This window comes from Orcinus orca, chromosome 6 (genome assembly GCF_937001465.1).
Source record: "Orcinus orca chromosome 6, mOrcOrc1.1, whole genome shotgun sequence".
In the NCBI taxonomy this organism is placed as follows: domain Eukaryota; kingdom Metazoa; phylum Chordata; class Mammalia; order Artiodactyla; family Delphinidae; genus Orcinus; species Orcinus orca.
In genome coordinates, this window is record NC_064564.1 from 38,744,424 (window position 1) to 38,769,102 (window position 24,679).

Consider the following 24,679-nt stretch of genomic DNA (forward strand, 5'->3'; position numbering starts at 1 on the left):
CTAATGGCATTATAAATCCCTGTTGAGACTATTAGATCTTCCATCTAGCTTGCTAGCCCAGTGGCCTGTCCTCACCTTCAGTTTTGGGGTCAATTCCCCACAATAACTGACCCCTATTTGTTCTCAACTCAGGATCCTCATCATCTGAGGCCAAGAAGTCCAATTAGTCTCTGTTTCCTGATCGTACTTCTCTGTTCTTTCAGCAAGACTGGGCAGATCCATGTGTGTGTGAGGCCTCTGCGCTGCAGTCCTCATTTTCTCCGTCTGCTCTCAGTGATACCTTTGTTTATCATCCCCTTTCTGGGCCAAAACTCAGAGAGAAGAAAATTGGGACACACATCTTTTTTACTGTCTCTTTTCTCCTTTCTGCCATTTCCAGGGCTGGAAAATGGTAGACTTCCCTTTTACTTCCTTTTTATCAGTACTTCTGAAATTACCTATGGAAAAGATACAAGTTTCATTTTATTATTAATTTGTCACAGCCCAATACCTTTGTAAAACAAGAACTAGTAGAAAAATGAAATAAAAACTAAAATATACAAGTCTATCTTTTAATTATTAGATTCAACAGACATAAAATATTCTGTTAAATTTTTGTAAAAGGTTCTAAACACTTACTTTTAATTTCTGTACTTATCCATCGTGGACCAGTAAGGAATAGCAGTGTGGACCAGTTCACTTTGAGTTCATGGCCTCCTTCCTGATTCCTGCTAAGCTTTGGTGGTGTATGGCAACATCGTCTCTAAACCCCAGTAGAACACAGGGGCCCTCTTGACATGACTCTTAAGATGTGAATGGAAACTAAAGGAATTTGGAAAATACTCTTCAGAGGACCATGATCAATCTTGAAAGACTATTTTCATGCTGCAGAATCTGATTTTTGAATGCTGGAAACTGAATATAACTTTTCTTTTTACATTTCTCCTGTGATAAATTCTAATATCCCCATTGCAGATGGGTGCCTTGGGTGGACTAACTGAAGGTAATGAACTCAGAAAGGCAGAAGAAAAGAGCAAATTTATAATTTTCATACTCTTATCCCTGTTATGCAAATTTGTAACACTGGCAAAGAATGAAAAAAAATACCTAGTTTTTCTAGTAAATCCTGATTTTTCCTGTGAGATTTTATTGCTTGAATGAGGGGCTAACATTATTTTCTTCTTAAATGGTCCCAACCTTCATCTACTCGTTTTCTTTCTTTTTGCAACTAAGAAAGTAAACGTTAAAATGATTATCTGCATAAATATTTAATGATGACCATGTAGTAAAAGCAATAAGGTGTTTTCAATTCCTGTTATCTATAGGAACTACAGTTAAAAACAGAACAGGGAGAAGGTCTAAAACTGAAAGCTGAGGACCTTGATGCATTTAAGACGAAAAGGAGAAAAGGTTCGTTTGGAAGTATAGACCAACTCCAGGTTTGTCGATTCTATTTAGTGTTTCCTGGTTTCACTTCAATTTGATGATTGTCTAAGTAGGGGTAAAAAGTGGTGGACTCTGAATAAAATCTTCAAACACTAGATTTTGCCACTCAAGTACAAAATTTCTAATATTTCTTCTGAATTTTTTGTGTTATTAAAAAATTAATTTCCCATCCGGAAATGTGCTGTATTCTTATTTCAGTAGAAATGGGTTTATCTGAATGTTGAGGAATGTAAACATGAAAACTAGATTGTATTTATTCCCATGTCAAGACTGGTTTATTCACCTGGAAACATATATTTCTAAAGATAAGAGATCTCTACTCAAGCACAACCAAATTGTATATGCACCATATATAATATATTAAAAAGCTATTGTTTTAGTGCCACATTTAAAAAATGAAATCCATAGATTAATATCAAAGTTCAAAGAAACAAAGTTTTAATTTTATGTAAATTAGAAATGGCAGTTCTAAAAGTCTTGAAGATTAATGTGCTTAAAACTGTAATTACCCTCAAATGCAAATACATCACCTTAATTCTGAAAAATTTATTTGCTCTCTCTTCTTAAACCTTATATATTTTAATAGTAAAATTTAGGACATGAATGTATTCTCAGTTATTTTACTAGTGTATTTTAGAAATTAGTTGAAGAGCTCTCTCTCTGACGTGCTTGGTAATATTTCTGGGTGGAAGGGTATGTGGGGGAGTAGGTGAGGTAGGAATGCATAGAATAGTTAGACCTGCTTTTCAAAATGTTAAGGATCTAAATTTTAAATGAATACAATAATAGATTCCCACAGCTTGCACTGATTATGTTGGGTTAAAAATAATAATAAAACAAACAAACAGAGACCTTCATGCTTTTTAATGTTGTAAAACAACATTTTCCAGAATTTGACTCTAAACAAGAACAAGATTATATATTAATCAATATGACTATCCAAAGACCTTTTAATAGGACATTGATTTGATATGAAGCTCTCTTATAAGAAGAGAGTATTTAAAATTGGAACTGTGTGGTAGGAATATTTATTATAAGAAAAGACAAAATAAGAAATTTTCAGAAAAGTTACTAAGATACAGTGAATTGCACAAATCATACCCTTTATTATATCAAATGCAGAAAAATCCATTCATTTATTATTATTTCCCTAAAAAAACCTGTATTATGTTAGCAGACTCCTACCCATTCTTCAAAGCACAGCTAAAATATTGCCTACTCTGTGAGGCTGGCACTGACATTTCTTCCATTTCTCAGACAGAACCGATCCCTCCTTCCATTTTTGCATACATAGTACCTAGGAGTTTGCTGTATACAACATTTATTATCAACCGTCATAATTTTTTGGTTTCTTTCCTGTTGGAATGGAGCTTACAGAATATGTTATTCATCTTTCAGACCCCACTCACAGTCAAGAAATGTTTGTAGAATATGTTTTAAGTTAATTGCTAGTCTTCATAGGGTCTCATATATGGAGTTTCTAAGGTATAGCTGGATATAACAAAACTAAAGTATTTCTGTAGCTGCTCTGGGATATGCTTCCTGTTCCTAATAATTGTAGAGCTGCTATTTTAGGCCTCAATATTACTTGGATGTGCTGTTGCTTATAGGACCATACTATCTAGGTCTGGATGGAAAACTACATAGCTCTGGACCTGCTTTGCCTTGGCCACTTTGCTCTCTTTTTCTCATGCATATTCACTGTCTTATTGTCTTAATATAGATTTCTAGGGACAGTTTTTATCAAGTTTGAGAAGAACTGGAAAATAGTTCTATATTGATTTGTTTTCTTATTATTTGTTATTTAGGTGGCATTGCTGCATTACTATGTCCCAGTGCAGATGGACACTTGGTAGAGTTCATCTTGGACAGTCATTCCATTCACATTTTTGTTTGTACTTATTTCTGGGTATCCTTAACTGAAGAGAATACTGAGATGTTTGTTTTGGAAATCTTTACAGCTCAATTTATTTTATTTTGTAATTATTTGATGTTGACAGGCTACAATGCAGAGTGGATTTCCATGCTCCATCATCTATGTCTTCCACAATGCGTATTCATTTATTCACCTCATTAGTTGATTGATTGAATCAAGAATTCATTTAACATTTTATTGAAAGCCAATCATGGGCCAGGCAGTAGAGCAGGCACTGAGGCTACAGAGGCAAAAAGCACTGTCGCTGCAATCAGTCAAGGAGCTCAAGTAGGGGAGAAAGACTGTAGAACAATCAGTAGTATTAGTGCTGTGAGAGAGGTGTGCACCTCTGTAACAGAGAAGATTTCCAGCATGTTCTCAGAACTAACTCTCAATATAAAGAAAACTGTCAGCCTGAAAAATCTCAGACTCAAAACATATTTGTGGAATAAATTTTAATTCCTTATAAAACTACACAGGAAGATGTTAGCTTAGAACCACTTATTTCTTGACAGTTTTGCACAGACACTATTTTATTATTCTCACTGTTCATTTAAGGTATTCCAGATAGTTTTTAAATGTTCATTTAAGGTGTTTTAGTCAATCTGAAGCTATATTATTACCATATAAATTTTATGGTGAAGAAAAATTATAACATTTCTTTGGAATTTTAATGTAGAAATTGGATGAGCAAAAGAAATGGTTAGATGAAGAAGTAGAGAAAGTTCTGAACCAACGCCAAGAATTAGAGGAGCTGGAAGAAGACTTAAAGAAACGGGAGGCCATAGTTTGTAGGAAGGAGGCCCTGTTACAGGAGAAGAGCCATCTGGAAAATAAGAAGCTACGATCTAGTCAGGTATTCTATTTAATATGCTCTTTGATTCTGGTTGTAAGCCTTATAAACTAGGATTTATTTTTCTCTGTGAAGTAAATCATACCACTGTAAAGTTAGAAACCAAAAGAAAACTTTTCTGGTTTTCAGTGTATTTCGCTTATTAGTGCTTACTTAATGTCTATCACTAAAATCTATTTTGAAGTAAAATGTTCAATGTTCTACCAAGTATGATTTACTTATTATTAACTTTTGGGGGGTATTTTAAAAATTGTAGTATATTATACATAACATAAAATTTACCGTTTTGACCATTTTAAAGTGTACAATTCAGCGGCATTAATTACATTTACAGTGTGGCACAACCATCACTGTTGTCTATTTCCAAACTTTTTATTGCCTCAAACAGAAACTCTGTAACCATTAAGCAATAATTCACCATTTCCCCTGGCAGCCTCTATTATTAACCTTAGTGGATATTTAATTAATTAATTTATTTATTTATTTTGCGGTACGCGGGCCTCTCACTGTCGTGGCGTCTCCCGTTGTGGAGCACAGGCTCCAGACGCGCAGGCTCAGCGGCCATGGCTCACGGGCCTAGCTGCTCCGCGGCATGTGGGATCTTCCCGGACCGGGGCACGAACCCATGTCCCCTGCATCAGCAGGCGGACTCTCAACCACTGCGCCACCAGGGAAGCCCCCTTATTGGATATTTTAAAAATTAATTGTACCATTTGATGCTGTAGAGTGAACATTGATAATTTGGAAGAATAGACTTGAAAACGATCTGTCATTTACTACTCACAGTTAGGGGTTTGCAGGTTTCCTGTAAAAGAAAGAAGATTTTGTATAGTGAAGATTTGTTTATTTTTCTAATTAAAAAGACAAGGGAGACTTCTAGTTTTCTAGTTTCAACAAGATGTGATATTTAGGAAGTCAGAACATACTGAGGTAAGCAGAGAGTGCAAATAAAGGAAACCCACAGGAAATCATAGCAAAATTGATTCTTTGAAGGTTGTTTTAATAAAACAGAAGAGAAACTTGAGACATATTTCTGGGTTTCTTTTAAAACAAAAGTCATAAGAATATTACATATTTTTTCAGTATTTAAGAAATACCATAAGATGCGATCATATGCATTTCAGACAAGAAACATGATATAAAAAAGCCTATATTCATAACATAGAGATTTAACTCAAATGAATGAAAGACCTAGATGTAAGTGCTAAAACTATAAAAGTCTTAGAAGAAAACATAGGTATAACTCTTTGTGACCTTGGGTTAAGCAATGGTTTCTTGGATATTTCACCTAAAGCACAAGCAACAAAAGAAACACTAGATAAATTGGACTTCATCAAAATTAAAAATGTTTGTGATGCAAAGGACATTATCCAGAAAGTGAAAAGATAACCCACAGAATGGGAGAAGATATTTGCAAATCATATGTCTGATAAAGGACTTGTATCTAGAATAGATAAAAAACTCTAACAACTCAATAATAAAAAGACAACCCAATTAAAAAATGGGCAAAGGATATAATAGAAATTTCTTCAAAGAAGATACACAAATGTCCAATAAGCACATAAAAAGATGCTCAACATCATTAGCCGTCAGGTAAATGCAAACTAAAATTTAAATGAGATACTGCTTCACACCCACTAGGATGGCTATAATCAGAAAAATAGATAATAAGTGTTAGTGAGGATATGAAGGAATTGGAACTCTCATACACTGCTGGTGGGATTGTAAAATGGTGCAGTTGCTTTGGATAACTATCTTGTAGTTCCTCAAAAGGTTAAACATAGAATTACCAAATGACCTAGCAATTCCACTCCTAGGTGTATATCCAAGACAAGTGAAGACATACGTGCACAGAAAAACTTGTACATGAATGTTCATAACAGCATTATTCATAATAGTCAAAATATGAAAACAACCCAAATGTCCTTCAACTGATAATATATAAATGAAATAATGGGATATTATTCAGCAATAGAAAGGAATGAAGCACTGATACATTCTACAACATGGATGAACCCTGAAAATGTTATGTTAAGTGAAAGAAGCCAGTCACAGTAGGCAGTTCCATAGAGACAGAAAGTAGAATACTGGTTACTTAGGACTGGGTGGGGGCTTGGTGAGGAAATGGAATGACTGCTAGTGGGCATGGGGTTTCTTTTTTGGGGCTGATGAAATGTTCTAATATTGATTCTGGTGATGGTTGCACAACTTTGAGAATATACTAAAACCATCTAATTATACACTTTAGGTGAATTGTATGGTACGTGAGCTATATTTTAGTAAAGCTATTACTCAAAAAAACTATAAACCCATAAAGGGAAAAAACAGTAGGGGAGACAACAGAGGACAAAATGTTACCAAAAAATGTAAGATGGAAAGCAGATAGATAAGTGGTTACTGACTTAGCAGAACAGAAGAAGCTGAAATCCAAATGTCTAGAAGAGGGACATCAATGAGAGCCAAGCCTTTAACTTTAGCTTTTTTTTTTTTTTAAATAACAGCTTTATGAGATATAATTCACATAAACATGAAAAAGACTCAGAAATGAAGGGACCCTGATTTTTAGACGGCGGGAGTGAGGCCTAAGGATGAAAACAGGGCATAGTCAGGAAAGCATCCTTTTCTGATTCTGGGACTAGATGATTTATTTTCTGAAGATTGAACCAGATACAGCAGAGGGCCGTGTTAAGTCAAAATAAACAGGGAATGAATGAAAGTCTGAATCCTGAGATATCCATTTCCTAACCCCTACTTGGATCCCAAAATGCTGGCAGCCAGACTTACACTTCCCAGCAGGAGATTGGTGGATCTTTCTGAAACAGTCCCAGAAAAAAAGACCTTAAAAAATTTACATTTGGGAGCCCCCAACTAAGTGGCCAGATCCCAGATATATCCTATTGTGACACATCTTGCCCACAGCAGTTTATCAGGATTTTAATACCTGACTCTTAAGTATGATGTATATTTCAGGAATGCTACTAACATTAAAGACAGAGGCCAAAACAAAAGGGAAAAAAAAAAAAAGAAGCTCAGATAAATTATAGAGATAGAGCAAGGAGCTGAAAAAACTTCTTAAAAAACCTTAATATCTTCAAGGTGGTAAAAGATGATACTCTATCCGTAAAGCAAGAATTGCAGCCTATAAAAAACATGAAAGAACTTTCGGAAATTAAAAGGATTGGAGGATAATGTTAAGGAAGTATCTCAGAAAGTAAATAAAAAGATAAATAGATATTAGGAGGAATAAAATTTAATTGGCAGGTAAACCCACAAAGTCCATCATCCAAGTAACAGGAATTCCAGAAAGATACAACAGAGAAAACAGGAGAAGAGGAAATTATCAAAGACATAATACAAAAAAATTTGTCAGCACTGAAGATATAAGACTGGGTTGAAATAGCTTATCAAAGGCACAGCAAAGAGTACTAAAAGCATATCATTGTGAAGTTTTGAGTACACTAGGGGAAAAAATGTATCCTGAAAGCTTCCAGATAGAAGACTAGTCACTTGAAAATCTTGAGAGTCAGAATGGCATTAGACTTCTCAACCTTCTTCATTAGAAGTTAAAAGACCTGAAGCAGTCTTAAAATTCATAAGGAAAATGGTTTCCAAACAAGGATTCTCTTTTTAGCCTAACTATCAATCAAATGGGAAGGTAGAATAAGGACATTTTCCGGTGAAAAAATTACCTACTACCTAGCCTGTCTCAGGAAACTACTAGAGGATGTGCTCCTTAAAAATGAGGGTGCAAGCTATGATAAAGGAAGACTCAGGATCCTGCAAATGTGATCTAACTGGAAATTTTCAGGATAATACCAAAGGAGGTCCAGGAACAACTAGTCCAGTTTGGAGCAGGAGGATGGAGGCTCCAGGCAAAATGTTCACGTATTCACAAAATCATGTAAACTGACCATTGGTTTATCTAAAAACTATAATACAACTTATGTTGGGAGAATAGAGGGAGGGGAAGTACAGAAGAGGAGGCATAGGAGTGCTAAATCCTTGTCTTCCGTAATAGATAATCAGCAGACAGTATCTAAAATTGGTAATGTTATTTAGAAACATGGACATGAACACCAAAAGAAATAGCTTAAAAGGTTAAAGATGGTTGTTTCTAGGGAGCAGGACTCAGGGGAAAGGGTCAGGTAGGGGACTCTTTTTAAAAACATTATTAAACCTTATGGCAGTATATACATATAATTACTTTGACGAAAAACTCTTTTTAAGATTATCTTAAATTGGTCATAATGAAGATCACCGTAAATCTAACTGGCCATAATTTTGACCGGAATGAAATAAGAGTAGAAACAAATTGTATGTTTAAATAACAACAAACCAAATGTCAACCTCTAGGAAATGTTAGCATACTTAATTCTACTATGTAACAGGCCAAGAAAGAAAAGTTTAATTTGGAAAATAATACAAAAGAAAAATACTGCCTCTCAAACCTGTGTTGTATAGTCTGGTTTGGCCAAGCAATACTTAGTAATAAATTCATTGTTTGAAAAATCTCCACTTTTTAAAAAAAGGCATTCAACTTAAGATTTTAGAAAATGAAGCTTCCCCAGTCCCCCAAAAAACTCCATGGGAGAAAACAATAATGTAAAAGCTAAAAATATGTTCACTTAGTAATTTTCTCTGTGTTTTTCCTAATTTATTTACAGTCTGGATTTCTAATAACTGATCTTGGGGTGTCTGGTTGATTGTCTTTTTAGGCTTTAAACACAGATAGTTTGAAAATATCAACTCGCCTGAGCTTGTTGGACCAAGAGTTGTCTGAAAAGAATGTGCAGCTCCAGAACAGCACAGCTGAGGAGAAAATAAAGATTTCAGAACAAGTTCAAGCCCTCCAGAAAGAAAAGGATCAGCTACAGAGACGAAGAAACAGCGTGGATGAGAAACTTAAAAATGGTAGTGTGTTATCACCTGAAGTAAGTCGGTATGCTTTGAAACTAGAAGTACTGTATGATGGATCACTTGGATGATTTCCTCCATTTTTGTTACTTAAACATAAAAATGACAAATCTGGTCAACTTTGTTTCCTTGAGACTTTTGTCAGATGTAATGAGTCTGCCTGTCACCTGTTTGGCGCCATGAGGCATGCTTGACTAGAAACTGTGATGTCCTCTCGTAGAGGTCCATAAACGTGGTCCCTTCCAGGCATTGCCAGGGACTGGGAGACTAACGTTTCTTTTGAGTATGGTCTTTCTTAGCTGGGGTTTCTCATCTGAAATCACAGAACACAGAAAAAGATTTGAGGGACACTTTTCTTCATTTCTTCCAAAGAGGGCACCTGTCTTCTCTCTATGTACCTTTCTTGAATGATACTTGGTAATTCATCACATATAACCGATGTCTAGGGCATTAATGCTTAATTCTTTCAGAAAGTATGGGAGCATGTTCCACTCTAAGTCCTAGCCAAGTAGATGCATAAAACTCATATCCCAATAAAAACACCTTTTAGGGGCTTCCCTAGCGGCGCAGTGGTTGAGAGTCCGCCTGCCGATGCAGGGGACACGGGTTCGTGCCCCGGTCCAGGGGGATCCCACATGCCGCAGAGCGGCTGGGCCCGTGAGCCATGGCCGCTGAGCCTGCGCGTCCAGAGCCTGTGCTCCGCAACGGGAGAGGCCACAACAGTGAGAGGCCCGCGTACCGCAAAAAAAAACCAAAAACCAAAAAAAAAACACCTTTTAGGATTTTTCATTTAGGGGAGGATATGACTTCTCTCACCTTTATTTTTTTTAACTATGTAAAAGATGTTTCATTTGTAGGCTAGCAAACTGTCCCAGACTTTGTCTTTTCAAAATTTTACTTCAGTTGGCAGTGGTATCTATACCTTATTACTTTATCAGACAAAGATGAACTTTTTTTTTTTTTTAATTTATTTTTGGCTACACTGGGTCTTTGTTGCTGTGTGCAGCCTTTCTCTAGTTGCAGCAAGCGGGGGCTCCTCTTCATTGCAGTGCTTGGGCTTCTCATTGCAGTGGCTTCTCTTGTTGTGGAGCACGGGCTCTAGGTTTGCGGGCTCAGTAGTTGTGGTGCACGGGCTCAGCTGCTCCGCGGCATGTGGGATCTTCCTGGACCAGGGCTCAAACCCGTGTCCCCTGCATTGGCAGGTGGGTTCTTAACCACTGCGCCACCAGGGAAGCCCCAAAGATGAACTTTTGAGCCTGGATTTTCTCTGCAAATATTTATAGTTGATGTCCAAAGTAAGGGAAAGCTGCTGAAAGTAAGTGGCTGGGAATCATGTATCTTGTGGTGTTTTAGATTGGAGCAAGTGTGACAAGAAGTGAAAGGGGCTGGTTAAGAAGGAACAGGGGAAAGGATTTCATGACATTATTGTTCATTGAGTTGATGAAAGAAATTGAAGACAACCTTGACTGGGGGCTATGTGACATTATAAGCTTCTACTGCCCTATTTTATAACTTAATTGGGGTAGCTTTGTCAAGGATCACAGAATGAGGTTGTCCTCCTGAGGCTGTTAAATTGGAGCCCCAAGCCTACAGATGTGAAGGTCTGAGAGCCTTAGATTCAGCAAAACATAGGATTTAAGGAATTCTTGCCTGCCCAGGACAGTTACTGGGCCCTATGGGAGAAAAAAAAAGAAGGAGAAAACATTATGCTTCTCTTGAGGAATTCATACTACATCTGAGGAGACAGATAGAAAGATGAGAAAACTCTAAACCCTGAAGAACATAAAAAAGCAAGTTATAGATAATGTAATAAAGCTATACTTATTACATTATTTATACAAAACAATGCAGTGATCATTTGGGGGAAGATTCAATTAAGGCAGCCTTGTTAGATCAGAATCTTGAGCTGGATTATGAAAAACATGGTATATATTGATAGATATAAGAAAGAAGGCCATTTTAGATAGAACACTGTTAAATAAGGCATAGAGATGGGAATGAGCAAATTATGTTTGCAGAGGGGTAGAGTGGCCATTCTTTTTTAATTTTAATCTTTTTGTACAATTTTTTTTTTTTTTTTTTTTTTTTTTTGCGGTACGCAGGCCTCTTACTGTTGTGGCCTCTCCCGTTGCGGAGCACAGGCTCCGGACGCGCAGGCTCAGCGGCCATGGCTCACGGGCCCAGCCGCTCTGTGGCACGTGGGATCTTCCCGGACCGGGGCACGAACCCGTGTCCCCTGCATTGACAGGCGGACTCTCAACCACTGCGCCACCAGGGAAGCCCTTTTTGTACAATTTTTAAGGTTACACTCCATTTAGAATTATTACAAAATATTGTCTATATTCCCTGTGTTGTACAATACATCCTTGTAGCCTGTCTTACTCCCAATAGTTTGTACCTCCCATACTCCCACCCCTATAATGCCCCTCCCCCCACACTGGTAACCACTATTTTGTTCTCTATATCTGTGAGTCTGCTTCTTTTTTGTTATATTCACTAGTTTGTTGTAATTTTTAGATTCTGCCTATAACTGATATAGCATTTGTCTTTCTCTGACTTATTTCACTTAGCATATTGCCCTCCAAGTCCATCCATGTTGCTGCAAATGGCAAAATTTTGTTCTTTTTTATGGCTGAGTAGTATTCCATTGTGTATATATACCAATTCTTCTTTATCCATTTGTCTGTTGATGGACACTTAGGTTGCTTCTGTGTCTTGGCAGTTGTAAATAATGCTGCTGTGAACAATGGGGTGCATGTGTCTTTTCTAATTAGTGGGTGTTTTTTTTTTTCTGGATATGTACCCAGGAGTGGAATTGCTGGGTCATATAGTAGTTCTATTTTTAGTTTTTTGGGAAACCTCCATATTGTTTTCCACTGTGCACCAATTTACATTCCCACCAACAGTGTATGAGGATTCCCTTTTCTCCACATCCTCACCAACATTTGTTATTTGTGTTCTTTTTGATGATAGCCATTCTGACAGGTGTGAGGTGGTATCACATTGTGGTTTTGATTTGCATTTCCCTGATGATTAGCAATGTTGAGTATCTTCTCATTTGCCTGTTGGCCATCTGCATTTCTAGAGGGTCAATTCTTATCTTCAAGAAACATTTAAGTTTCTATTTCATGAGGAATTCTGTAACTAAAAACATTATGTAGTGTTTTGTGGTGAAAATGCAGCACAATGCATGGTACTTGTTTGGCAGCCACCCTGGATTTGTTTGAGGGAAGGGTGAGCCGCCTACAATCGGTGGGGTTCCATTTAGTCCTGTGAGCGTCTGTGCACCCTGCTTCCACATGGTTGGTTCTTCTTAGCGTAGCTCTGAAATGGGCTCTGCTCTCACCACTGTTTTCACGCCAAGATTGGTAGTACTAAATAGATCTCCAGTAGCAGATGATCAGGAACATGAGATTCTGCTGTGACATAAGACATCAGTAAAATCTAGGTGGAATGGTTTGCTGTTTTGATGTCTTTAAACTTGCTCAGAATTATTTTTTCTTTCCACAATAAATCAGAATATTTTTTCTAATTGTATTACTTCATGGGAAATGATAGAAAGATTTTAGATCACTATACTAGCACAGGATTACCCAACAATTTAATATAGACAAATCACCTCCTTTTTTGGGGGGTAAAATCCAGAAACTAAAATTTAGAAAAAATAAAATATTTGAACTGTGTTTTTCTAATAATGCAGAGCAGTTACCTAGTAAGTGGAGTATAGGAAGAATACATATGAATATCTATGTTTATTTCATCTTTTACATTTTCAATTTCATGTTTTTTCGGTTTTTTTTAAATTTCATGTTTTATCATTAGAAAATGCATATAGTTTATAGAGAAATACATGCAGTGCTTGCTCAAAAGGTTTTGTTTGTCATGTTTGTTTTTTACTAATGGGAAATTTGTGATCTAAGATGTTTGGAGACCACTGCTTTAGATCATTGTTACTCGCAGTGTGATCTCTGTACCAGCAGCAATAGTATCACCTGGGAGCCTGTTAGAAATGCAGAGCCTCAGGCACCACCAAGACCTGCTGAATTAGAAGTCTGCATTTTTACAAGCTCCCTGGTGCATGTTTGGAAAGCAGTGCTCTGTGACAAAGCATAGTCAACTCTTGATAATCTAAGGTTTGAGTTATGGCAAATTCTTCATCCTGGGACAGCTTCCCATTGCCCCTCATCTTCTCAACCTACAGCTTTTTGCTGGGTTAGATGGAACCACAAATATTTATATGCTGGAGCCTCACTAGAGCAGGCTATCCTCAGGGTTCTATAGATTTGCTACCTTACATTATCTCAGTGCTTCGCTAACATAGATCCAAAACTATAGAAACTAAATTTGTACCAAATTGTTCTCAGCCATTACATAAAGGCAAACTCTTTCCACATTTATTTTTTTTGTTTTTTTTTGTGTGACCTTTCTAAACTGTTTTAACTTACAGGCCTTATAAAATGTCAGTTTTGTGGCAATAAATATTAGCTCCTGTGCTTGCAGAAAACATGAACTTACTACTTTGCAGGAGAAAGAGTTATCAGCAGAACTATGTCTTTTTCACAAATAATGGGGCTCACTGTGCTCAGGTGTACTAGGTAATCCTTTCTTTTTTTTTTTAATTTTTAATTTTTATTTTATTTATTTTTTTATGCAGCAGGTTCTTATTAGTTATCCATTTTATACATATTAATGTATATATATCAATCCCAATCTCCCAATTCATCACACCACCACCACCCCCTACTGCTTCCCCCCATTGGTGTCCATACATTTGTTCTCTACATCTGTGTCTCAATTTCTGCCCTGCAAACTGGTTCATCTGTACCATTTTTCTAGGTTCCACATATATGCATTAATATACGATATTTGCTTTTCTCTTTCTGACTTACTTCACTCTGTATAACAGACTCTAGATTCATCCACATCTCTACAAATAACCCAATTTTGTTCCTTTAATGGGTGAGTAATATTCCATTGTATATACGTACCACATCTTCTTTATCCATTCGTCTGTCGATGGACATTTAGGTTGCTTCCATGACCTGGCTACTGTAAATAGTGCTGCAATGAACACTGGGGTGCACATGTCTTTTTGAATTATGGTTTTCTCTGGGTATATGCCCAGTAGTGGGATTACTGGGTCATATGGTAATTCTATTTTTAGTTTTTTAAGGAACCTCCATACTGTTCTCCATAGTGGCTGTATCAATTTACATTCCAACCAACAGTGCAAGAGAGTTCCCTTTTCTCCACAGTCTCTCCAGCATTTGTTTGTAGATTTTCTGATGATGCCCATTCTAACTGGTGTGAGGTGATACCTCATTGCAGTTTTGATTTGCATTTCTCTAATAAATAGTGATGTTGAGCAGCTTTTCATATGCTTCTTGGCCATCTATATGTCTTCTTTGGAGAAATGTCTATTTAGGTCTTCTGCCCATTTTTAGATTGCGTTGTTTGTTTTTTTAATATTGAACTGCATGAGCTGTTTATATATTTTGGAGATTAATCCTTTGTCCGTTGATTCATTTGCAAATATTTTCTCCCATTCTGAGGGTTGTCTTTTTGTCTTGTTTGTAGTTTCCTTTGCTTTGCAAAAGCTTTTAAGTTTCATTAGGTCCCATTTGTTTATTTTTGTTTTTATTTCCATTACTCTAGGAGGTGGATCAAAAAAGATCCTGCTGTGATTTATGTCAAAGGGTGTTCTTCCTATATTTTCCTCTAAGAGTTTTATAGTGTCCAGTCTTACATTTAGGTGTCTAATCCACTTTGAGTTTATTTTTGTGTATGGTGTTAGGGAGTGTTCTAATTTCATTCTTTTACATGTAGGTGTCCAGTTTTCCCAGCACCACTTATTGAAGAGACTGTATTTTCTCCATTGTATATCCTTGCCTCCTTTGTCAGAGATTAGTTGACCATAGGTGCATGGGTTTATCTCTGGGCTTTCTATCCTGTTCCATTGATCTGTATTTCTGTTTTTGTGCCAGTACCATACTGTCTTGATTACTGTAGCTTTGTAGTATAGTCTGAAGTCAGGGAGTCTGATTCCTCCAGCTCTGTTTATTTCCCTCAAGACTGCTTTGGCTATTCGGGGTCTTTTGTGTCTCCATACAAATTTTAAGATTTTTTGTTCTAGTTCTGTAAAAAATGCCATTGGTAATTTGATAGGGATTGCATTGAATCTGTAGATTGCTTTGGGTAGTATAGTCATTTTCACAATGTTGATTCTTCCAATCCAAGAACATGGTATATCTCTCCATCTGTTTGTATCATCTTTAATTTCTTTCATCAGTGTCTTATAGTTTTCTTCATATCAACAAATTGAAGAATAAAAACCATATGATCATCTCAATAGATGCAGAAAAAGCTTTTGACAAAATTCAACACCAATTTATGATAAAAACTCTCCAGAAAGTGGGCATAGAGAGAACCTACCTCAACGGTAATAAAGGCCATATATGACAAACCCACAGCAAACATCATTCTCAATGGTGAAAAACTGAAACCGTTCCTCTAGGATCAGGAACAAGACAAGGATGTCCCCTCTCACCACTGTTATTCAACATAGTTTTGGAAGTCCTAGGCACGACAATCAGAGAAGAAAAAGAAATAAAAGGAATACAAATTGGAAAAGAAGAAGTAAAACTGTCACTGTTTGCAGATGACATGATACTATACATAGAGAATCCTAAAGATGCCACCAGAAAACTACTAGAGCTAATCAATGAATTTGGTAAAGTTGCAGGATACAAAATTAATGCACAGAAATTTCTTGCATTCCTATACACTAATGATGAAAAATCTGAAAGAGAAGTTAAGGAGACACTCCCATTTACCACTGCAACAAAAAGAATAAAATACCTAGGAATAAACCTACCTAGGGAGACAAAAGACCTGTATGCAGAAAACTATCCACATTTGTTTTTGGTAGAATATAATCATAGTATGCATTCAAAAGTCAAATATTTTCTTGGGTTATTCACTTTTATTTTCTGGTTCTTCTTATTCACCTAAGTACCTTTCAGGATTTAAGTTTGTTTTTCTTAAAAAGGTGAATATTATTTTCTTCCTTATGGAGTGATTATCAAATCTTCAAATTCAGTAATTGCACAAAGAAATTAAATGGCTGCTGAACTTTTTTTTTTCCAAAATGGCTCTTTCAGGAGATTTTATAAAATGGCTTTAAAAAAAATAAGTATTATTCAACCTCCCATTGGAATAGGTTATTAACCTACCTTTTCCCTGAATTCCAGAAAAGGAGTTCCAGAAGTCATTCTCACTGTTCGTTGGGGAGATCAGAAATAGTAACATTATTTTTCTTTGAAATGCTATGGGGAGGAGAGGAGAGAAATACTTGGGTCATATACCCAAGACATATGAAAATGTTTTTTGCTCCTCTCTCTTCATTAAGTTGTTCAGCAGATACGTACTGAGTTTAAACTATGTAATATGTACTGTGCTGGGCAATAAGGATGTGAGTATGGACAAGACCATCTGCCCTCAGGGAACTTAAAGTTGAAGTGGCCTCCACCACAAGTACGGGGATACAAAAATATATATCCAGGTCTTACCACGTCCAAAATAATTTCTTACCAGAGATTTAGATCCCCCAAATAAGATGTTATTTGGATAATTCAGAGAACGGCTAGGTTTTCTGACAGCAATTCATCAGATTTTTTTTTTCCTACAGAGGGAATCTTCTTTGGCATATGAAAAAAAGGTTTTGCTGCCATCATTTTTAGTGCCTACACTTTCCCTCTAATGACATCTCCTAGGAATCTTATAAAATGTTTCATGTCCTTAAATCCTCACTACTTTTTCTTATGTTACACAGTGTTTTTTCCCTGGAGACTCTCCTCTGATTACTAGTTCTTAATAACTTATTTTAATATATTTCCTCTTTCCTTCCTAGCAATATATTGTTTTGATAGATCCTTGAAGGGACCCTCGAGGTCTCCAGATCTCAGTGACACATAATATGCACTTTAGGAGCCATGGAGGGAGATAACATGATGACACTGTCAAACCTGTGGGCTGAGGCTTTGTTCAAGTGTATTCCTTCGTGATCAGCATTTGCTTACGACCTTGGGATGTTTCATAACTCACCTAACCTTCTTCCTCTTCCATTTTGCTACCCAAGGTTTACTACAAAGATTCAATGATTATTTGTTATATATATGTGTGTGTGTTTGTGTGTGTGTGTGTACACACAGTGCATTGTGTAGCATAGCAAGCACTCAATAAACATTTTTTTTAATTTAGTAGAAGAATGGTACTGTCCATTAGACTCAAATAGCATAATAAGATCTTAGTATATGACAAAGTCCAAGTTATACTGTTTCATTTAAAATGAGTGATTTCTTTTGTATTATATCTAGGAAGAACATGTTCTTTTCCAACTTGAAGAAGGGATTGAAGCTTTGGAAGCTGCAATTGAATACAAGAACGAACATATCCAGAGTCGCCAGAACTCACTCAGAGCTTCACTTCAAAATCTCTCTCATAGTGAAGAAAATGTCTTAGAAAAACTAATCTGCCTGAGTCCTGTTGAGATTAGAGCTATTCTTTTCAGATATTTCAATAAGGTTTGTTCTTCAGGGACAGAGGATTTTCTTATAAAGAGGGGTTGAGATCCTTATACAGCTCACATTTATGTAGAATTTACAGCACTGAATGTTGTCATCTGAAATCTTTGCACTTATCCAAGTATGTAGGCCTAACTTTGTGAGGTTCTTAAAGTTGAAGGGCCTTTTGAAAGAGGGCTTTTGGGAATAGTTTTAAAAACCAAAGAATTTAAGTTATATTCCTCAGTCACTATATCTTGGTTGTATGTTTTCTAGATTTGATTGTTCCTACTCAGCATTCGTGAAAAATCAAGGGCCCTCCAGGTTTGGGTTCCCTCTCCTTCATTGCTGTAGGGTAGGGGTAACCTGTACCTTCTCATTATACCCTATGAATTGAAATGGAGGTGAAATGGTGCATCAGTGACAAAGATAGTAATAGATTTTAGCATTAACCTGGATGGGCTTAATATAAATTAAAATATTTTATACAGATTTGACAGCTTACTGATAGAGATGTTTCACAGCTATCTGTCTTTTCTCTAATGTCTTCTCTTAAGATATATATTATGAAGTGTTAAACAAGTAGATAACTCTTTTCTCTGAAAAATATATTCAGTTTAAGGGAATAGCAGACAGTTGATGAAAAATGAAACACAGAAGTTTTAAAATAAAGTTCTAATTCTGTTAGACAATTGAAATAAAGATGACTAAATTAATGGAAATGTGATACACAGGCCTTCTCTTGGATAATTACCGTCAGTAGTAAGCTTCTATTATTGATGCAAGTGCATCCCATCACTGGGTGTGTGGAGGGCAGAAATATGGTGCATGTTGTCTGAGGCTTTGATACAGATAACTCTTCTGTGGTGTTCTTAGAGCAAGGGTTCTTAACCCAAAGCACCCAGGTGAAGGTCAGTGGATTTTCTGGTCTTAAGAACTCTTTGTAGAAATGAGTATTTTTCTGGAGAGAATGTCATTACATTATTAACAAGTTCTGTGACACAGATATTGTCTGAAGTGTTTTTACTTTATATCAGTGCAGAGAGGAACCCACTGGACTAAATGTACAATCTGAGACCGAACTCTATAGCTTAAAAATTCTGTCACTTATTTATAACATTCACTTTGGAGTTAAAAATGAGAATTATCTAGATGTTACAGAAGTCTTTAGATTCTTGATATCTTTTTAGACTGGAGAAATGGAGTTGTAGGATTATAAATGTAAACTACAAAGATCATGTCTAAGAAATGATGGAGAGGTGATTGTTAGAGTAGAGCAACATTATATTTCAAATGAAGTTGTTACCAATTCAGAATCTCAACGAATTAAAAAGGCTGTTAGGTTATCTTGTGGGTATATTACAAAGCATTTGCCTAGTTATACCATGGGGATTAAGGGAGTTCATCTTTATGAAGTCTAAGAGAAGTAAATTGTCTATTAGGCTGTCTAAAACACACTTAAAAGATCAAAAAAATGTCTTTGCTAGGTGGTTAATCTGCGAGAAGCTGAACGGAAACTACAGTTACAGAATGAAGAAATTAAAATGAAAGTTCTGGAACGGGATAATGTGGTTCGTGAGTTGGAATCTACACTGGAACATCTGAAATTGCAGTGTGACCGGAGACTGACCCTTCAGCAAAAGGAACACGAGCAAAAAATGCAGCTTCTGCTACATCATTTCAAAGGTAACTGCCCCTTCACATCAGTTGTGTAATGGGGACGTGTAGGAGGGGGATTGGGAAAGGAAGGTAGGACAGAATTGGATCACTTAAAATCCAACATGTATAAATAGTTACTACTTATATGTGTTTTGTGCTTTACATGTTTTGGTCCACATGTTGGGATAGTTGACTTTGATGCAGGGCTATTCATGCTTGAAATGCCATCTCCTCTGCCTGTCCCCAGTGCCACACAGAGAACTGCTGCAATCCTGTTACTTTGTTGTGGTCTACTTTTTATGTAGGAATGTGGGATGACTTCTGGCTTGGTGGTGTACAGTTGAAAAGTTTCCCATCTCTAGGATATAGAACCTTGATATTTAAATCACTTTCCCTTCATAAAATTAAACTGATAGGTTCTGTCAGATTTCTGGTTATATTTCTTGTTACAGTTTTCAGTAAATTATAAATTTTATGCATTAAGGTTATAGCTTAGGTCAAAATTAGTCTACCATTGATGGGCACATAGTGTTATCAGTGCACAGTAGTTCAACCGTCAACTGTGGTATGGAGTTGTCATAGCAATTGGTCTTCAATACCTGGGCTTATGGCTGGTACACACAGTTCCTATGGCAACAAAATCACTGCCTGGCGATAACTTCAACGCCTGGAATGCTTCAGTCCAGGTGGCTTGGCTGTTTAGTCTTGATTCTTATGAATCTATAGCTGGAAATGTGCTAAAAAGGATCTGGAAGAAGCAACCTGAGTAAGCAGAAAATTGGAAAATATATGCATTTGAGTGTTGAGGCAGTTTGCCTCTAAGTTAATTCTATAACAAGTTAATTAGCAACCAGTTGCCTGATGACAGGATTTCCTTGACTGGATTCCATATGTTATTTCATTCAAACATGCTTTCCTTACCTTATGTTAATTCTGTCTTAAGTCTCTAAAAGTGATATTTTAATAGAATTTTTAATATGTTTTTCAAGTGGTTGGCATTTTACCGCAAAAGTTCATGCTTTAGCCAAATGAGAACATTTAAAAAATCATTCATTTCTATAGCTGGGACAAGTTTTTCATAGCAAGGTTATAACTGAAAATGTTAACAACTTACGAATTTTCTAATTTCAACTGAATATAGGCCATAAAATTAAGTTCATTTTTATGATATCCTTCATGGGGATTCTGATTTGTAATGTTATTAATTTAAAATGTTTTTTAAATAAGATGATGGGTTAATATAAAATTACAGATATACTTAGATCAATTTTTACAAAACAACCAATTATAAGAAAAGAAAATTACAAACCAGTAGGACCATTTTATAGATTTACCAATAGGAAAGAGTAGGTCTGAAAGTGTGTATTTCTGAAGGTCAGTAAACTGCGTTTTACTGGTTCTAGAACCTAACCCAAAGGGGACAGTTTTAGACATTCCTAAATATTAATTAGAAGCTTTAAAATTATATTGTGTCATAAACTAGAACTTTACTTATACTTTCCCCCCCCTTCTCCTTTTTTGGTGGTGTTTTCCTTTGTAATTTAATCTTTCTAGCCTCTTTTGACAGGTTTCCAGTTTTTGAGGGTTTTTTTGGTTCTATATTTCTTGGGCCTATAAACTTTAGGCTTATAACTTTCCATATATCCGTGGTTCCTGATATAAACTTCAAGACATTGATGCAGCTGGACAGAGTTCCAAATGTGAACCTTACTTCTGCTCTTCTGAGGATAAATTTAGTTAGTAGCTATTCAAAAAGTGCTTATGAATCATGAAAAATGCGGTAGCTGGTAGGGATTAGGGTGGAGAAGGGCTCATCCTACTTCGAAAAATTTTACAGGCAGAAGACTCCAAATTGTAGCTGAAAACAAATCCAGCCAAGTAATAGATACATGTAACATACTTCTGACCCTACAATACAGTCTGGGAATTCTGTTAGAATTTTCAATCATTTACTTTAAACTGATTTTAAATGTAAATTTCTGTTTTATAGAGCAAGACGGGGAAGGCACTGTGGAAACTTTAAAAAATTATGGAGATAAAATCCAGCAGCTGGAAAGAGAGCTTTATTTCTATAAGAAAACCAGCAGAGATCTTAAGAAGAAACTTAAGGAATTGGTAGGGGAAGCAATTCGGCGACAACTAGTACCATCAGAAAGTAAGAGATTTAGTGTTACTTGTCACGCCAACACCATAGCATGGTTTGTAGTGGAGCCTTTCCCAATTGATTGGATTATTTAGGATTAGATATTTAACTTCTCTTTGTCTCTGTAGACAAAAATAGTTGTCTAGTCTATGTGTAACACAGAACCACTGGAGAAAAGAATAAATGAACAAATGTACATGTGTGAAGGAAATGATCATTTATTCGATTGCCTGCCATGTACCAGGGGCTCTTGTGTTCTCTAACTCACTTAATTCTTAAAATAAGCCTAAATATAGGATAGCTGTTGTTTTCCTGTTTTATAGTAAATTAAGCCTTCTGATTATCATAAAAAAGTAAAATAGAGAATAATAAAAGTAAAATAATATTTATGTATTTCTAAGATCAGTCATGTTTTTTCATATCATGACCTCTAGAAATTCAAACATATAATAAAACCCATCATTGAGACAAGGAAGTTTTCTTGCATAATTATATGTAGATATGTAGAAATAACCATCTTCCTCAATAAAATGATAAAACATGACAAAGAACTTTGCAAAAGCAAGAAGTGCCATGAAGGTGATATACTGTTATGATTAAAACATATTGTCTTACTACCATGTGTAAAATAGATAGCTAGTGGGAAGCTGCTGTATAGAATAGGGAGCTCAGCTCAGTGCTCTGTGATAACCTAGAGGGGTGGTATGGGGGTGGGGTGGCAGGGAGGCTCAAGAGGGAGGGGATACAGGTATACGTATAGCTGATTCACTTTGTTCTACAGCAGAAACTAACACAACATTGTAAAGCAATTATACTCCAATAAAAAGAAAAAAGAAAAAACATATTGTATTTAAGCCACCAATAGAGAGGAATCAATATCTCTAAAATAATGTATACTCATTTTATAAAAGAATTAGCCTTCCTTTAGAGAAAGTATTCTTCTAATAAGTTAAGAATGGCTTTTGAAAGTTGACTCTACAGCTCTTTTTAGGAACACAACTATTTTGTACCTGTAAAGAAAACTAAAGATGGGTACAACAAGATATAAAGAGTACACCTGAAACTAATATAATGTTATATATCAATTATATCTCAACTTAAAAATATAATTATAAAAATGAAACCATAAAAATATAGAAACCAATGGAAAATGATATTATATGCACAATGAAAAGATATATACTGAATATATAATATAAGCAGAATTAGCATAGTTTTAAATCTTAAAACTTAGTAATATTTTAGAAAAGTAGTTCTAATACTACCTTATATTTATTGTATTTATCATTTACAGGCATTTTCCCAAATAGTTCAGTTTAGCCCTCAAACTCAGGGTAGGCCGGTATATGCTAACCTCATTTTTAGATGAGGAAATTAAAGCTTAGAGCGGTCCAGTGACTCACGAGCCGACCAGTAATTAGAGCATGGTCTAAGGTCCCTGGTCTTCTGATTCCTGGTTCTGTGTTCTAGTATAAAAGTCATTTTAGGATAGAGATGTGATACAAACATACGAATTCTGCCAAAGAGACTAACCTTTCTGATTTTCAATGTAGTAATGCAGAGGTATTTACTCATATAATTAAAATATTTACTTGAAATACAGCCTGCAACATATAGCTGAACCTTTTACTTGAAACGCTATCTGCAAAAAATTAAAATGTAAACAGGTATTAAGTAGGACACAGAGCAATTAGCACAAAACCATTTTTGCTTTAAAAAAATTCACTTTCAAATTTGAGATATCTGAAATTAGATGTTTACTGTTTAAATGGCCCATGTTTATACTGCTGAGTCTACTAGACATCTCTTAAAATGACAGTGTGGTATATGGTGGTAAACAGGTTTAAGAAACCTGGATCTGGGACTTCCCTGGTGGGCCAGTGGATAAGACTCCACATTCCCAATGCAGAGGGCCAGGGTTCAACTAGATCCAGCCTGCCGCAACTAAAGATCCCGCACGCAGCAACGAAGATCCCATGTGCCACAACTAAGACCCGGCACGGCCAAAATAAAATAAGTAAATAAATAAATATTAAAAAAGAAAGAAAGAAAGAAACCTGGATCCTAATCATACTCTTGAATGAAACAAATATAAAAAGCTTTAAAAAAGCTAAATAATCTTGGAGATGTGTAAAGTGAGGATAACTCCTGTTTTACCAACTGACCTGGGAAGTCTAGTCTTTTTCTTTCTTTTTTCGGCTGCACCACGTGACTTGCAGGATCCTAGTTCCCCGACCAGGGATCAAACCCCGGCCCCCAGCATTGGAAGCTCAGAGTCCTAACCACTGGACCGCCAGGGAATTCCTGGAAGTCTAGTCTTAAAAATAATAATGTTGAAGATGTTATCTCAGCTAATTTGCTATATCCCCTAGAACCATCTTAAATATGTTTATTTTTTGGCTATAAAAAGTAATACATAGTCATTATAGAAAACTTTGAAAATATAGAAAAAAATCAGAAAAAGACCACCCATAATCCTACCCACAACTATTAACATTTCAGCATAATCCTTTTCACTGTTTTACTTATGTTTTAAAAAAATTCATTTGGAATCATATTGGTGATATAGCTTGTACTATATCCTACCTCAAAATGCAGCTCCAATAAAATGACATTAAATAAGACTTGTTTGAATTATAAAATATAGCAGTTTAAATATATCAAATTTTGAGTTCCCTAACCTGTATTATATGCTTAATAATCAGTATCCTAATTAATATATAACTGTCTTGGTATTCAGTTGACTGGGTTTTGTTAGTAGTCTTTTCATTGTCTGCCTACCAGACTTTATCTGCTTTGAATATTTTTAGCATTTTCAAATAGCAAAAGAATTAATCTTTTGACTAAAATATCTTGGTCACTACTAAAAAGTGACCAAAAAGACTAAAAGCACTTGGTCATGCTTCTGTCACAGTGCATCTATTTTCTAACATTTTGTGAGGATAAAATCAGTATATATGGACATGCAGTCTGTGTACTTGTTTAAGTATTTAAAACTCTATACTTTTTTTAATTGAATAATATTGTATTTTATCCCAAAACAAAACATAAAAGTCTTGAAAGATACACAATTTAAGACATAAATTCTTATTTCGTTAAATCCAAGCAACTCTTTAAATTCAGCTTTAGCCATAATTAGAAGAATTTAATTATTGTTTCTTTTCTTTGGAGAGGATTGTTGTTTGAATATAAAAATACTTACATATCAT

General features: G+C 35.7%; 1 protein-coding gene across 15 annotated transcripts in view; it reads left to right on the plus strand.

The window, feature by feature from the left end:
* KIF27 (kinesin family member 27) overlaps window positions 1-24,679 on the plus strand; it is an 89,751-nt gene that overhangs the window by 52,425 nt on the left and 12,647 nt on the right. For 9 of the 15 annotated variants that reach the window (XM_033415884.2, XM_033415889.2, XM_033415886.2 and 6 more), the window contains 6 exons: window positions 1,305-1,418; window positions 4,020-4,196; window positions 8,909-9,124; window positions 17,483-17,689; window positions 19,156-19,354; window positions 21,318-21,482. In XM_033415884.2, the coding sequence (XP_033271775.1) occupies window positions 1,305-1,418; window positions 4,020-4,196; window positions 8,909-9,124; window positions 17,483-17,689; window positions 19,156-19,354; window positions 21,318-21,482 (1,078 nt within the window). The remainder of the gene's footprint in view (window positions 1-1,304; window positions 1,419-4,019; window positions 4,197-8,908; window positions 9,125-17,482; window positions 17,690-19,155; window positions 19,355-21,317; window positions 21,483-24,679) is intronic. The other 6 variants (XM_033415891.2, XM_033415892.2, XM_033415890.2 and 3 more) reach the window with 4 other exon arrangements.